The 15,711-nt window shown below is 47.7% G+C and overlaps 2 protein-coding genes across 7 annotated transcripts in view; one reads left to right on the top strand and one right to left on the bottom strand.

Moving 5' to 3' along the window:
- The window catches only part of LOC115559085 (C-myc promoter-binding protein), a 59,393-nt gene extending 55,164 nt beyond the window's left edge, over positions 1–4,229 (top strand). For all 5 annotated transcript variants that reach the window (XM_030377747.1, XM_030377750.1, XM_030377748.1 and 2 more), the window contains one exon: positions 77–4,229. In XM_030377747.1, the coding sequence (XP_030233607.1) occupies positions 77–213 (137 nt within the window). In that variant the 3' untranslated portion in view covers positions 214–4,229. The remainder of the gene's footprint in view (positions 1–76) is intronic.
- On the bottom strand, positions 3,453–15,623 carry LOC115559086 (sodium/potassium/calcium exchanger 1). 2 transcript variants are annotated; one of them, XM_030377751.1, is made up of 9 exons: positions 15,327–15,623; positions 13,580–14,769; positions 11,819–11,956; positions 11,252–11,360; positions 8,221–8,348; positions 7,376–7,624; positions 6,749–6,838; positions 6,499–6,665; positions 3,453–5,769 (listed from the first exon to the last, which is right to left on the bottom strand). In XM_030377751.1, the coding sequence occupies exons 2-9, from the start codon at positions 14,585–14,587 to the stop codon at positions 5,520–5,522; spliced, it is 2,139 nt and encodes a 712-aa protein (XP_030233611.1). In that variant the 5' UTR covers positions 14,588–14,769; positions 15,327–15,623; the 3' UTR covers positions 3,453–5,519. The 2 variants fall into 2 exon arrangements, with proteins under 2 accessions (XP_030233611.1, XP_030233612.1); XM_030377752.1 differs by lacking the exon at positions 15,327–15,623 and adding an exon at positions 14,961–15,072.
- Between the last annotated feature and the right edge of the window lie 88 nt (positions 15,624–15,711).

The raw sequence follows: 15,711 nt of genomic DNA, 5'->3' as shown, positions 1-15,711 counted from the left end.
CTGTTATAACACTCTGCTATTTCTGCTTCTGCTCCCCCCCCCCCCCCCCCCCCCCCCCTCGCTGCCTCTCCCTCAGACGCCTTCGATCGGGAATACAAGATGGCGTACGACCGCCTCCCCCCCAACCTGGTGAAACTGACCCATAACTGTGACCGGCCCCCCAGCACGGGGGTCATGGAGTGTCGCCGGACGTTCGGGGAGCCCTACCTTTAAAGAAAAAGATGTGTGTTTTAAAGAGAGAAACCTTCCATGTCCCCCCTTAAGACCAGCTCAGGAACAAACCGTCTGAATACTGTGAACGCAGCGGCCCGCGTCGGTGTTTCGGTCTGCGACGCATCGGAGTCGACAACGGGAAGGCGAGGGAAGGCGAATGGCGCCCGCTGACACCAAAAAGAGGAGCTTTGTGTGTTTCATCTCGGCAGTGGTCCGACGGAGCGATGTAGCGCCCTTTACACGCGACGTTAACGGCTTGATGTCTTTTCTTTCAAACTATTGTGTTAGAGAATCGGTACTGTATTATACACTCTACATACCTGTAGGATTTAGAACAAACGAAAAATGTAACGTTTATATTGTATAGTCCAAAAAATATATACTTATAGCGTTAGCAATATTTTACCGAACTTGAATTCTATTTATACAAAGTACGCTTTATTTATTGTTAGTCTGTGTTGGCAGGCGCCTCGCTTTCGGGCGGGGCCTTGGGTCCTCTGAGATTAGTTTAGGGTCGGAGCAGCACGGCATGCTGGGAAATGGTTTCGGACTCGTTACACACTTTGGTTCGCTGAGGGCAAACCGCAAACATCTCAGTATCTCTCGAAGCTGGCAGAAATGATGGCCCGTTAATCACAGCCTGTCCAGACACAAGGAGGACTTTGTTACAGTGCTGTGTTGTTATAGGAGAGTGTGATAGGAATAGGGTCAATGTTTAAAGCCCCTTGGTATGTTTTTAATCTGCCTTCAGTGTTAGACACGTATGTCGATAGCGGTCCCCCACAGCGGCTACGGTACAACTACCTTTTTAATCCTAATCCTTTAAAAGTTGTTTACAAAAACTTTATTTAAATCATGTATTCTCATACTATGCACATGTATGTTTTTTTTTTGTTTTGTTTTTTTTATATGATTTGCTTTGGGGTCACCAGTGGAATAACTCGCTGTTTTTTGCAGCCGTCAAAAATGTCAGTATTATCGTTGGTTGTCGTGTAATGTTTATATTATGTTTTTTGTCTGCGATGAAAAGAGAAGGGATCTCAGCCTTGCTGGAAAACTGCGATGGTCTGGATGTCAGAGAGAGGGCCTGGGCACACAAACCTAGTATATTCAGCGGCGTAACCGAATACAGTGCAGCTTGTTTATCAATTCAATACAAGAAGTTTAAATGACACGTGATTTGATTATTATGTACAACGAAGTGCTGCTGCAGTCTGCTGCACAAAGAGAGCCCTACACGCAGGAGTCGCTGCTAGACAATTGAGTCACAAGATGAGCTTCTCTGTACGAGGACAACAATAAGATTAGTCTTTTGATCGATGTTTTGAATCACTAGTCCACTCTAATTTTATATTTTTGTATCGAATGGAAACAGCCCCACAGTTTAAGCATTGAGCAAAACAAACATTATAATTCTTCTAATCACTTTACGATCGCGATCAGATAGCAAGATCTCAGATGTGTGCCTTGCTGGCAGGGATTCTGCTCCCGTCGCTCAGACAGACAAAGAAGCTGTTAAAGAGGTACGACTGCCGCATGGTGTAGATGAAGTCACTTTAAGATGACATCAATGGTAATGGCTATCGATTCTATAACCACAAAATGGCTCTCGTTCAGGAGGGCCCCCCTGTGTGTGATAACGCCCCCGCCGGCCCTTAACTCGGTTTAGGGAGATGGATGGATGGCTTGATGCACAACGGAGGGGTTTAAAGCTGCTGTTGGAATTTGAGAGTTGCAAAGAGACAGATGAGGGACAGATTAGGAAAATATACGCCCCCTTCCTTCAGGCACCTGTGTTGGAGCTGTGTTAATGCAATGCTGGGTGTGTGCCTGTGATTGACAGCCAAGATTGATTCTCCAAACCAATCGGGGATGAGAGGCTGTGATTGGTCAGAAAAGATCCGTGAGCGTCCTAAAATCAATATTGTATCAAACAGAGTAAGGCAGTGCCGTCAGCCAGAAAATATATTCTCAAAGAGTATTTCATTCATTAAACGCTGACGGATTGCGCTGGCATTTGTAATAAACGATACAAAAACTAAGCTCTCAACTCTCACCTACAGCACCTTTTGAGGCAGGGGTTACCAACACAGTGCCCGCAGGCCTGTTGTATACATAGCACAACTCATTCTTTAACAACTCTTTCCCACCTTTTTTAAGTCATTGTTGATAATTATTGTGAGAAATCATTAACATGATCAGTGTCTTCACATAGATGAGTATCATTAATATAACTAAAGGCAAACTGAGCAAATTTGTTATTTGAGAAGAGTATCAAACTGGGTGCCCTTCGTATGACTCAGTACCCATGAAGTAGCTCTCAGGTTCAAAAAGGTTGGTGACCCCTGTTTTAAGAATATACTCAAACACTTTACCAAAGGGGAACGTTGAGTGAAAGGTTATGACGTCTGGGAAAAGCAACAGGTTTTGCTGAAACGGGTGAAACATTGCAGTCTTATGGTTCTGCTGGCACTTGATTGGTTTGCTTCCACTTTGTATTTGCTTCCATTTTATATTTGCCATTTGGCCGTCACTAACCACTCATCTGCGACACGATCAGTCGTGATATTTGCCCTTGCGTTCAAATGGATGGTTTGAAATGAGATGTAAAGCCCAACCACTACGCCAGCAGAAACTCTGGGAAACTGATTGTGTTCTTTTGACCAAAGCTGGAAAATGTTATATGATGTATTAGGTATAAATATATCTATTTTTTAAAAGCTTTATATATGCTGATGTTGCATGTTTGTGTAGATATGCATTTACATTTTCTTCATTTTTATTATACTACAAAATGTGTAAATAGTCTCTATATAATAATATAGACTATTTGCTTACCAATATTTGTACATCATATTTTTACCACTTAAACCCTATGTAGTTAACTTGTAGGTTCAATGTCTGATGATGTAAAGAAAATGTGATGGCTTTCACAGTTTTTTACTACAAGAAGTGCCCGAATGACTTTCTTAAGTCCCACCACAATGGACTAGTTTTACTTTAAAAACATCTAGTCACACAATTTCATAGTATAAGTGGGTGTTCACATTTGTTAAAATAGTTGTTCTTGAACAATATACTGACACCTAATGTCAGGCAGGTAAACCTATATTACCCAGAAAATGTTAAGGCAACATGTCCATCGACATGTGTGTCTCTGTTAAGACTACAAACAATTGTGATGCCCATCTCACTCAAGTCTCAATTACTCAAAACACTATTATTTTTTATTTTTTTTACATATCAAGTTTTGTTTTCCTTTGGTCCCGATTATTTGTATGCTGCTTTAATCAATATTCCTTACACATCACCAAGTTTTCAGTGTTGTAACTCTAGCAAAACATCTTTTGATGTTGACTTAACAGAATTGATTATTAATCACTTTGAAGTTGGTATAGCCTGCATTGGCAAAAGATTTAACGACCGATTTGATTTTAATCTTTAGTACTACATGGCTTATACCCTGATGCTCTAACAAACTTGTTCATGCTGTTTGTGTATCCTGAATTCTAAGTTTGTGCTATTTGGAAAAAAGGGTCACTTTTCACGTCTTGGGTACAAACTAGGTATATAAAAGGGAAAATGTATTTAATTTGGGTCTGGCTGTTGTCAAAGAATACGTGCTTTGACTGTTAATCTCGTTTTAAAAACAGATATGACATGTTGTCCTTCCTTTGTTGCACCAAGCTGGTTGGGTGAGGATTCCTTGCCACAGAGGTGTCTCATGATCCTGGCCATGCTAATGGACCTGATCTGAACAGGGTCTCCGAGTTGTCCAACTGTGATGTGATGGCAAAAGTTGTTTGTCATCCAGCAACACATTCGGTGTATATGTGGAACCAATTGTACAGAAGTTTCACCCGAAGGTCGGACCTGTCCCAATGTATAGAGCTAGTTTAGTCTTTATCGTCTTTAGACAGTGAAAGATTGAAAAACAGAAAAGCTCCTATAAACATGGTGCGATTCTTCACCATGTCGTGTTCATAACTCTGTAAATAAATCAACTTATACTGTAATAGTCTCTTGTCATCACTAACAACGAGGTGAAAACAAGACCTTGTCCCTGGAAAAATAATTTAATCGCAGCATGAAATTGGGAGATAATACCGGTAATAGAAAAACCAAATCAATAACATGTCTTTTTTTTTGCATCCACGTCACACTGATAAATGTGTCCACAATTAACGTTTCACAACAAAACACTCGAGTTAGACAAATCCTTTTTCTTTTTTTTTCAACACTGATTGATATACCATGACTGACACACACACAGTGAATCCCTCCACATTATCATGACACTGTTAACATTGCAGAACTATGTATAAAGAACATAGTTCTTGGCTGGACATTTTACACACTAAACATGGACGAACACTATCGAACACGGACCGCAGGCTTAAAAAAGGACGACGATTCTTGGCTTGAAACTGAAGTTTCAGCCATTATTTTGAGAGTGCTACACTCAGTTAATAAAAACAATATTCTTAAACCATCAAGCTGACACTAACTTTTAAAAATGGTTGCCAAGACGGAAAATATAGTTGTTCTATCTTAAATGTTTTTAACCAGGGATGATAGTCCTACACAAGTACAGCCCAAGGGATATCGAACATTCAATAAATCACACACGAACCACGACACCGTTGTCTTTTTGAGGTGTTTTAACATGTTTGTGGAGGTCACCCTTGCAACTCGGACCCCCCTAATGTCAACGGGATTAAGCGGTTGGCGACAAGGTCAAACTCAACCGCATGTACCAGCCGACGGCGGTCCCAATCTGGTTGCCCGGGGAAACTGCTGATGTCAACTTGAGCCAATATGTTCTGCCGGTTCTGCTGACTAATACCCTCTCACCTGTACGCACGTTCATGACTCAACCCATGAGGTCAGCGCGCTGACATCCTCACCTGGTCTTCACCCCGTCATACGACTTGTTTGCTGACGACGAATGTAAGTGGACTGCATTTATACAGCGCTTTTCTAACCAGTGGCCGCTCACGGCGCTTTACAATACTGCCTGACATTCACCCATTCATGCGCACGTTCACACAGCGACGGCGGCGTCGACCACGCAGGGCGACAGCCGGCTCGCCCGGAGAAGTCTAGGGTGAGGCGTCTTCTTGCTCAGGGACAACTCGACAGCTAGGAGGAGCCGGGCATCGAACCAGCAACCTTCCGGTTTACCAGCCGACCCCGCTCTACCTCCCGAGCCACATGCCGCCCCGTGTACGTTCATATTCACTGCATCGTCTCCCAGACGGGAAGTGACACGTGTACACGTGCGCGCGCGTGCGTCGGTTTGCTTCTCAGATGGACACGGGGCAGGTGAGGATGCGGTCCTCGAGCATCACGCTGAGCACCAGGAACAGGAAGTAGAGCACGAACATGGTGAGGCCGAGGCCGCGGCTCATCCTCCAGCGGCAGGCCGCGATGGAGATGATGACGAAGAGGAGCATGAGGAAGAGCAGCACGATGGCGCAGAAGAGGCCGTTGGAGCGCACCTGGATGGGCTGGTTGCCGTGCGACAGCGAGTACATAAGCCAGGGGACGGGCAAGCTGGAAAAAGAACAACAACAAACGGCGTTACCTTTATGGGTACTGTGGTCCACGTACACTACAGTCACTTACACCACGAGTGCTTGCATACATTTACATTTTGGTCATTTAGCAGAAGCTTTTATCCCAAGTGACTAACTTAAAAAGAGAAACAATATATCGCCGTCGGTACAGTAAGGATGTTCATCGAAACAAGTGCCGAGTACTCACAATCGCTAGGTTAACCTATTCCCTGTATGCAACAAAGATAGCTAGGGTAAGATGCTACACAATGTAGAAAGTACTATTTCTAAGTGCAAGGACGTACAACATAGAATAAGTGCACAAGAGGAGTGTGGGGGTGGGGGGGGAGGCTATGCAGAGCCCAGGTGAACTCTGAACAAGCGATTCTTGAGTCTCTTGCTGAAGCTGGTGAGCGACTCTGCGGTCCTGACGTTGGCAGGGAGCATGTTCCAGCACTGCTGGGCCAAACCAGTATACGTACTGAGTCCTATGTCCTGTGGTCTATGAACTGAGCGGTGTATTGAACGGTGAAGAGGACGAAGTCCCTGAGCACAGCCTTTTGATTCTCCGGTGTTGGTGATGTGCAGCCAACAAAAGTATAAAGCCAAAAAAAGTGTAAAATCACCACACACTGGTAAGCTGATTTTTATGTAAACGACGCGTTTACGTTGAACAGGTTATTTTTTTATCACGGGTTCACGGATGACATTAATACTAATACTGTACCCTATGGTGATGTCGAAGATGTTGGAGCCCACGGAGCTTGACACGGCCATGTCGCCCAGGCCTTTCCGCGCCACGATCACGCTGGTGATGAGGTCCGGGATGGACGTTCCCGCCGCCAGTATGGTCAGCCCCATGATCTCCTCCGAGATGCCCACCGTCTCCCCCACCTGCGGGCCACTCTTTGTTAGACTCTTGGGAGATGTAGTCCAAACCGGGGGAAATGCTTGAACTACAAACGATCTCCTCTGACCTGGTGCGCCCACCACACCATCAGGTAGGAGAACACGCCGATCCACAAGATGGAGCCCATGAACGTCACCGCAAAGAACTTCCTGGATGCCTGGAAGACGCACACAGGGGAGGAAGCACTCAGTTTACGTTTACAGTTAGAGGATTTTGCTGACGCTTTTATCCGAAGCAACTTCCAATACAATTGGTGCATTTAGCAGATGCTTTTATCCAAAGCGACTTACATCGGTTAATACACACATTCACACACCGACGGCAGAGTCAACAATGCAAGGCGACAGCCAGCTCGTCAGGAGCAGTTAGGATTAAGTGTCTTGCTCAGGGACACAACATCACTCAGCTCGGAGGAGCTGGGGATCGAACTAGCAACCTTTGGGTTACAAGACAACTGCTCTACCTCCTGAGCTAAGCCGAACTTCCAACCATTCATTCACGTATTCTCACACCGACGGCGGAGTCAACCACGCAGGGCGACCGCCAGCTCGTCAGGAGCAGTCAGGGTTTAAGTGTCTTGCTCAGGGACACCTCGAACACAGCTGGGAGGAGCTGGGGATCGAACCAGCAACTGCCGCCCACTCAAAGTATCAAAGCGATCCAGCCTCGGTAACACACTTGGATGCGTACGTACGGGATTGCGGACGTCGGGCACGGTGAGCCACAGGGGGAAGACGATGGGCAGCAGGATCAGGTAGGTGGCCTGCTTGCGTCTGGTGTCGGGCCACTCCAGAGACAACGGCTCCTCCATCTCCTCCTCCGCCTTCTCCTCTTCCTCGTTGGCGTCGCCCACGCTGGCCTCGCTGCTGTCCTCGACCTCGCTGGACTTCTCTCCGTCACTGTCCCCGGAGCCGTCGGATTCCCCGGCCTCGGGGACCGTTTCCTGCCCCCAGAACGCCGTGGGAGGAACAGAGAGGTGGAGGGTCCAGAATGCACAGTCGTGTTAGAGTTAGTGTGGCCCATTTATTCTCTGTTATCCGATCAGCTACCCATGTCTGACCCAAAAAGGGGTTTTCCCTGTGGTCCGACGCTGGTGCGAGTCTGAATACGACACCTGCTGCTATTGTTTTTGAGCTGCGCCAGATTCAGAGGCCCGAGTGGTTTGGCCTTTAAGAATGATTAATCCATCCTATGAAGTGTAATTTATATCAGTTTTTGGTCCAAAACGTTCCTCTGGCTTCCTTTTAACATCAAACTTGTGATGGTATAAATGCTATGTCATGGTGTGCATTTCATTGTGGTCGTTGGACAGGATCTGATTATGGTTTTATTATGGCTCTTTATTAGTTAAAGGCTTGGCATCCGTGTTATTCTTTATATATTTATACTGTATTGGCTGTTTTATCCCTGTCCAGACTCAGGAGACAAAACCAATGCACTATGATCATCCATACAACACACACAAAGTAATGGCAGTCTACTCAGAGTATAGCGAGTTCGTATCGCTCCTACTCCACAGAAGCTCTTCTTCCTGTGTACCTTGGCTGTGTTCGCCTGCTCACCGGCGCCCCCTGCAGTCCTCTTCTCCGTCTTAGCTTGCTGGGAGGTGGAGGGCTCACCAGCTTGACCACTGGGAGCACTGGTCTGGGCCGGCTCCAGTTCATCATCTACAGGCGGGGACACAGAGCAAGGGGGGAGAGGTCAGACTGTGCACTGTGTCCTCGTATGAATACTGATCTGTGTCAACAGGCAGGATAATGAGGGCACACCGTGGAGAAGCACAGCAAGTGGTGTGTGGAAATGCATCAGGTTTCCTCAAGATTGCCTTCTCCTTCTTTCAAGATGTGTTGTGCTGAATACTGAGACCAAAATTGTTGTTGACCGTATGAAAATAAAAGCGGGTTTGCATTAAATCGATAAGAAAATAAAAACTTTTTGTAATGAAAATGACAGAACTGTTATCTATTTCATACTGGAGCAGTTTCAATTATCCTGATGTGCCTGGCATGAAAACTATCACGCACACGCACGTATGTAAATCCTGGAGTCGATTGATTATGGATCGTAAAGAAGCCACTTCAGTCTCCCTTTGATCCCCAAATCTGCTCCGCATAACAGAACAACAATCAGCCCGAGCCTGGAGCACCTCATCAGTCCACACTGTGACGCAACACACACACACACACACACACACACACACACACACACACACACACACACACACACACACACACACACACACACACACACACACACACACACACACACACACACACACACACACACACACACACACACACACACACACACAGCTGATTGCCGAGCACAACGTCCACAGAGCAATCTGTCCCTCCTCCCCCCCCCCCCCCCCCCCCCCCCACTCAGACTCTGACCACTGGAATTGCTAACGACCTGCTGCAGGGCATGCTTGACAAAACACTGAGGAGAATGAGGATGACACACATTCAGGCCATTGGTTGATATTGTAAAATATCTTCCCTACATGGGATTTTAAATATTTGAAGTATTGCCACTTTAAAATAGAAAGAAAAAAAAAAGAAAAGTCGCCCCCCCCCCCCCTGCATTCAACTCACCGTCATCCACGCACTGACAGCACACTGATTCCCTCTCTAACGCCCCCTGGACTGCTGGGTTCAGGGGCTTTACTTTATTCCTGGCTGCAATTAGGAGAAGGGTCGCTCACTCATTGTATCTTTACTGCACTGCATGTGAGCTCATGCCTGGATTCATGCAGTGAGGATGAGGAGGCTGCCTTGAGGCCAAGGAAACATGCGACATGCAACGGGCAACACGGCACGGCTAAACATGCGACTTTAGCATGCAGGCAAGAAAAGATTATTAAATAAATGCTGTGAGAATCTGTTCTGGTTGACTGTGCCTGCCTCTGTATTAAGACCGGTTCTTAGTTACTGAAACTAAAGTTTAGAGTTATACTTCTGACCAATTGCGGCATCTCATTCATTTTGTCTGTCGATCACATGTGCATGCAGTGTTATCATAGCTTCACCAAAGGTGCGTGAAAGGCGGTGAAACGTAGGCAGGCAGCGTTTTTCAGTCTGGAGAGCAACCGGGCATTTAGTATGGATGTTAATAAGATCTTAGGGGAAGCACTGCAAAGCCATGCCAATGGAGAGAATCAACAGACCCATGCAAACAAATCCACTGTCAGACACTGTCAGAAACAACGTACAAGATGGCCGTGAACGCCCACCCCCAACAGCCTATCACATTGGGCCTTACCTTTTCTCTGCCCTGAGCCCTGAGCTCTGACATCACCGTTAAATGAGGTCTCTGGGGAGCAGGGGGACATAGGAGCACATCATACAACCTCATCGCCACCGGCCTCTGAGCTGGTTTCCATTCACAGCTGGGGAGGCATGCAGGACGATGCGTGACAAGGAGACGCTGACTCAAGGTGCTTCTCTTACCCTGTCTAGCGTTGCAGGGCCCCGAGGTTTTGAAACCCGCACTTAGGGCCGTCTCTAAAAAAGAAAACCCCAGCAGTTTGAGTGTTTGATAGAATCTGTAGTGATGATAGAGTTTGAGATGCCAGTATTCCTACCAAAAGGGATTAAGAGTGTCGCTGAACTGAACGTGAAGACCTAGAGTGGTTTTCACATTCGGATACGACAACTAATAACACCTTCTCAAACTATTTCCCTTAAGGTTGCAAAATCTCTCAATTAGACTTGTTTTCTGCTAAATAACCTCTCAAATCAAACATTAACATTAGTTCAGATTAATTGATTAATATATCTGTTTAATGCAATCAGTCCTTGCCTACAAACCCTCATTATACCACGTTGTTCATCAGAAACCTGGATGAAGAACCGATGAAAGTGAGGGTAGACAAAGCAACTAAGTCTAGTCTCCACATGAACTGGACCCATGGGGCGTGATGACTTGCAGTTCTCCACCGTCCGACCAATGGCGAGCCCCGGTTAGCAGCCGAGGCCCACGCTAGTCTTGTTTAGCTGGGTAAGAGATTGGGCGAGCAGCGGGCTGGCTCTTATCCAGCTTTTATAAGCCTCGTATTCGAAAGCTGATTAGGGATCCACTCAGGCCCAGGCCTGGCCAGGGAGTTCGAGGGAGACGGGCTGAAGGTCACAACGCTATAACTTTATGCGCAGCGCAACACGCGATGGCCCGACGACGTAGAGAGGATTACGCAACGCTTTCACCCGTGCAGGCCTGCAGCTTGTGCACCGAAGCTGGTTCACATCAAGTCAGCCCACCGGAAGTGCCATTTACATTCAGGACATTTTGCAGACGCTTTTATCCAAAGCGACTTACAATACGTACTGTGTGTGTGTGTGTGTGTGTGTGTGTGTGTGTGTGTGTGTGTGTGTGTGTGTGTGTGTGTGTGTGTGTGTGTGTGTGTGTGTGTGTGTGTGTGTGTAGAGTCTAGGTGAGTCTGAACAAGTGAGTCTTGAGTCTTTCGCCGAGGCCGGCGGCGCTTACATTTTGCGTGCATGCGTGCATAAAAGTAAACTCAAAAAGTGCACAGCTAGCTCTGCACCAGACAGGCCCATGAGGTCGGGGTCGCTACCTTCTCCTAGCGGGTCCAGGGTGTGGATCATGAGCTGGAAGATGGTGCACCTCAGGGAGGTGTTGTGGAGAGAGGCTGAGCTGCCCCCTCGCTGGAGCACGGGTCGAACCTGCAGGAGAACACACAGTTTGGTGCAGGTCCTACACAGAACGGGAACTGTCTTCGTCGACGGGGGAACTTCAGAGGTCACAAAGAATGCTACTGATATGGGAATCCAGTCAAATGGATTCCTAACCCTAACCCTAACCCTAGAGCAAATATTTTAAATAAATGTAGATTTTCTTTGAATCGGTAGATTGACTGGCACTTAAGGGGCTGCTGGTTTGATCCCAGTTTCTCTTGGTTAAAAATGGCTGAGGTGTCCCTTCAACAAAGCCCCTAATTTTTCTAGGTGTGACTGAGAATAAATTCAAATCAAGTATTCAAAAAATGTCCACACTGTGGCGTATTGTCCTACTATGTGATGACGCTGTGCTCAGTCAGCAGCAAGTGGAACCAACAAGTCAGCGGGCAACCTGCCTCCCAGCCAATCAGAATCAAGCATTCTTCAATGTTCCTCTCTCTCACCCTCAAGCGGACCTTGCCCTCCTGGGGTTCCGCGGGGGAGCGGCTTCGGACCGGGCTGGGTTCTGCCTTCGGTGTGACTTCTTTAGGTCCAGGTGGAGGTGGAGGTGGAGGAGGGGGAGGGGGGGATTGTTCACTGTCCTGAGGGGAAAACAGGTCAACACCATGGGCTGGACAGTCTCTATGAGCAGAGGCAGATTCAAATGTGCAGTTTGGAGGAAATCAAAGTCGCACCGTGCAACGTTTCAGCCTGCTCGTGGTTCAGCATTATCTGAAGGTATCTGTAGTCAATGCTGATCGAAAGTCAATTCAATAATTTAAAATCGATAAAATATACTCCGGTAACGACCTTAAAGTCTGAAAGTCTTCCACCTAATAACTGGAAGACTTGGCACCTTACACAAAATGTATTCTATATACTCTGAGGGATTCTATTCACTGTGACCACACAGTGGGGTTCATGTGCACAAAGATAGAGAGGAAGAACGGATCATGGTACTAAGGGGGGCCCCCCAACCGAGCGCTGCCTCTTCATCAACGCTGGCTGGATGTATAGCCACGCTCCCTCGCACTCAGCATTGTACCGCGCCTATGCTACATGTAGGGGTCCTTGAAGATGATTGCACAAGCGCAGTGGTGGATTCACTGAATACTAAATCAGGGCTTTGCATGTCATTACGTCACTCCATTATTGCCTGCATAGTAATGTTTGGTAGGCAAACATATTTCATAATCAAGGCCTCAGTAAAGTGAGATAAGCAACAGGGGTAGACGTGTATCGAGGATGTGAGCAGACAAAGGGACGTCTATGTTTTGTGTAGTCCCTCCCTTCCATTGTGTTGTCTGTGTGACACCTGTGGTCCCTTGTGTTCACTAGCATCAAAGGAACACACACACACACACACACACACACACACACACACACACACACACACACACACACACACACACACACACACACACACACACACACACACACACACACACACACACACACACACACACACACTCCCGGACTGTTTCAACAGAAAATACTCTCGTCTCTACAGTAATGAGAATAGCTGATGATATATTATGGATTGTTCCTAAAAGGGGTCTAGTGCTTTGTGAATCCAAATATAATACATACCATAATACACAAGTGCTCTGCTTATGGGCAAATGCATTGTCCTTTAACAGTGGGACACTCACATTATGCTTTTTAGGATTTGATTAAATATTTTTGATTCTGGATGGCTACGTGGCTCAAATACGAACTCGCAGATCATGTCAGCAACTCGTTCTTTTTTTCAACCACTGTCTGCGTCTCCCTTCACTCTCCTGTCTCCAGGTACAAACATTTTTTGTTGTACCTGTCATGAGCTGTCCGTCATGGCAGCCATTGCACTCCTGATCATCCCTGGAAGGAGGGATCCCCCACTCTGCGTTCCTCCTCAAGATTTCCTCCTTGCTCATTAAGGGAGTTTTTTTTCTTGCCCTCTGGCGGGCTAGGGTAAGGGGGGGTGCCCTAAATATATGGCCTGTTAAGCCCTTTGAGACTGTACCTGTGATTAAGGGATATAAAAGCATAGTGACTTGAAAGCATATTGAAGACCTGGGAGGAGGATACAAGTTGAATAATTAAATTATCATTTTGAATTGAACAGGCACGATATTTGCCCCGCCACACCCTTGACCGATTTACCGCACCACTGAACATTAAATAAAGTACCATCCTCTTAAGTCAGCCTTCAACAACACTGTGAGCACCCGCTGCCCGCTCACCTTGGTGGGCTCCTCGGCCGTCCACACCTTCACCGTGTTGACGTGCTTGTTGATCTGCCTCTTCACGGCCCGCTCGATGGGGCTGTTGAACTTCATGAAGATGACGTAGCAGACGTAGCCCATCACCAGCATGGCGCTCTCCCACCACATGATCACGTTGTCCAGGAAGAAGGCGATGAGCATCACCAGGTCCAGGATGTAGAAGGACACGTCGCGGAACAGCGGCCACCACGTCAGGTGCAGCATCTCCCGCGAGAAGATGGCACACATGCCGATCACAAACAGGATGTTGAACACGGCCGAGCCCACGATGGTGCCGATGCCCACGTTGCTGTGGGAGATGAACACGCCGATCAGCGAGGTGAACAGCTCGGGGGCGGAGCCTCCGGCCGCCATGAAGGTGGCGCCGGCCACATCGTCGGAGATCTCCAGCTTGTCGGTGATGACCTCCAGCGTGGGCACGAAGAACTCGTCGCACACGATGGCGAGCGCCACAAACATGTACACCATGCCCACGACGTGCAGGGCCACCCAGCCCTGCTGCCTCTGCTCCACAGAGAACATGTCCTCGGGGTAGTCGCCCTTCCTGAGCGGCGGCAGGTCAGAGGTCGGCGGCGCTGGCGACGGCGTGGGACTCATTGCCACGGTGACGTCGGGCGGCGGCCGTTCGGTGGGCCGGGGCACGGGCGTCGCCGGCTCCACGTAGATGCACTGTTCGATGTCCGTCCGGTTGACCGTGATCACCAGCGGAGGCGGAGTCCTGAGGTGCCCGGGTGGGACGGTAGCCGTCTCTGTGACGTTGGGCGACGTTACCTCCCGTGTGTGCCGCCTCTGACCGGGGACCTCTTCCTCCTGCTCCTCCTCTTCGGAGGAGGAAGAGGAGGAGGAGGACCGCGGCTCTGACAGCTTGGCCCTGAGAGTCAGTGAGTAGAGGCAGCATAGCAGCACAGCTGAGATGAAGAACAGGACGCGACTCCACTGCAGTCGCCTCCGTTGAGGCCGATGCATGTTAGTGGCCCTCTCGCGCTCTACTCCAAACGGGAACAACGGCAGAGTTCGCGTTATCTTTCGGTGACGGTTCTACCCCCATGGTTTGGTAGGAAAGCATAGAGCATGGAGAAGATACAGGCCGACACATAAACAGTGTGTGTTTCATCTTTGGAGGCCAGAATCGAAGGGGCTTTCAGAACCTAAAAAGGGAGAGTTCAAAAGAGAGCATGTATAGGATGCTACACAGGGGGGTCCCATTTTAACCTTTAACGGAAAACGTTGTACTATCATAGGCTAAATATTGAACAAATAAGCTCATTTGTGCAAGTGCAGCACACATCCACACCTAATAGTCCTACAATTAGGAGTGAAGGGGTATGATGGCACCCACCTGTTGCTATGGCTACATAATCACAGACGATGGGGCTTCGTCAACACAAGTATGCTGAGGGAGGGCTTCGTTGCAAGGGAATATTTGGCTTAAACGTCGAAAAAAGACAAGTTTGCATTCAAATCACAACGTTAGCGGACCTCATCGAACCATTAAATCGCACGCAAGGATGCTCAGAGACCATGGTAGTGGTAGTCGCGCCTGCAGATAACAAGACGGGAAGTTATCGCTGAATGAGAAACACCATCAAGCGAACATCAATTTGTCCAAGTATACTTTTGCAGAATGATAACAGTGCGGCCTGCGGTGCAAAACGTGCAATAGTTAGTATCAATGCATTATCATATCATAAAAGGCGCATCTCACCTCATAGCCGAGCGGCGGCAGCAGCTGCAGGGATTGGTTAGATGCTGACTCTGGTTTTCGGGCGCACGGCATGTAAAGTCTCCAACGAGGCTCAGCATAATGCCTGCAGTCCTGTAAGAGGATTTATGGAAACACCTCTCACCTTCCCTTTTAAACAAGCCCTTCGTTGACACCGCATCGTTCCCCGACAGGCACCTGCCAGTCGTGCTGTGGTTCAGTGCGTTCACAGAGAACAGTGTTCGCACAGAGAGAAGTGTCTGGGTAGAGCGGTGATTGGAAAGCCAGACAGGCGGGGTTTGGTTTGGTTTGCTCCGGTTTTAATTGGAGTTGATTCCACGCATGCGTAATTGCAACGGTAAAGTCACATTGACTTTGGTTGGGGCTA

The sequence above is a fragment of the Gadus morhua genome, chromosome 14, assembly GCF_902167405.1.
Source record: "Gadus morhua chromosome 14, gadMor3.0, whole genome shotgun sequence".
In the NCBI taxonomy this organism is placed as follows: domain Eukaryota; kingdom Metazoa; phylum Chordata; class Actinopteri; order Gadiformes; family Gadidae; genus Gadus; species Gadus morhua.
The sequence above is the reverse complement of the archived record's forward strand: the minus strand, read 5'-3'. Positions and strand labels throughout refer to the sequence as shown.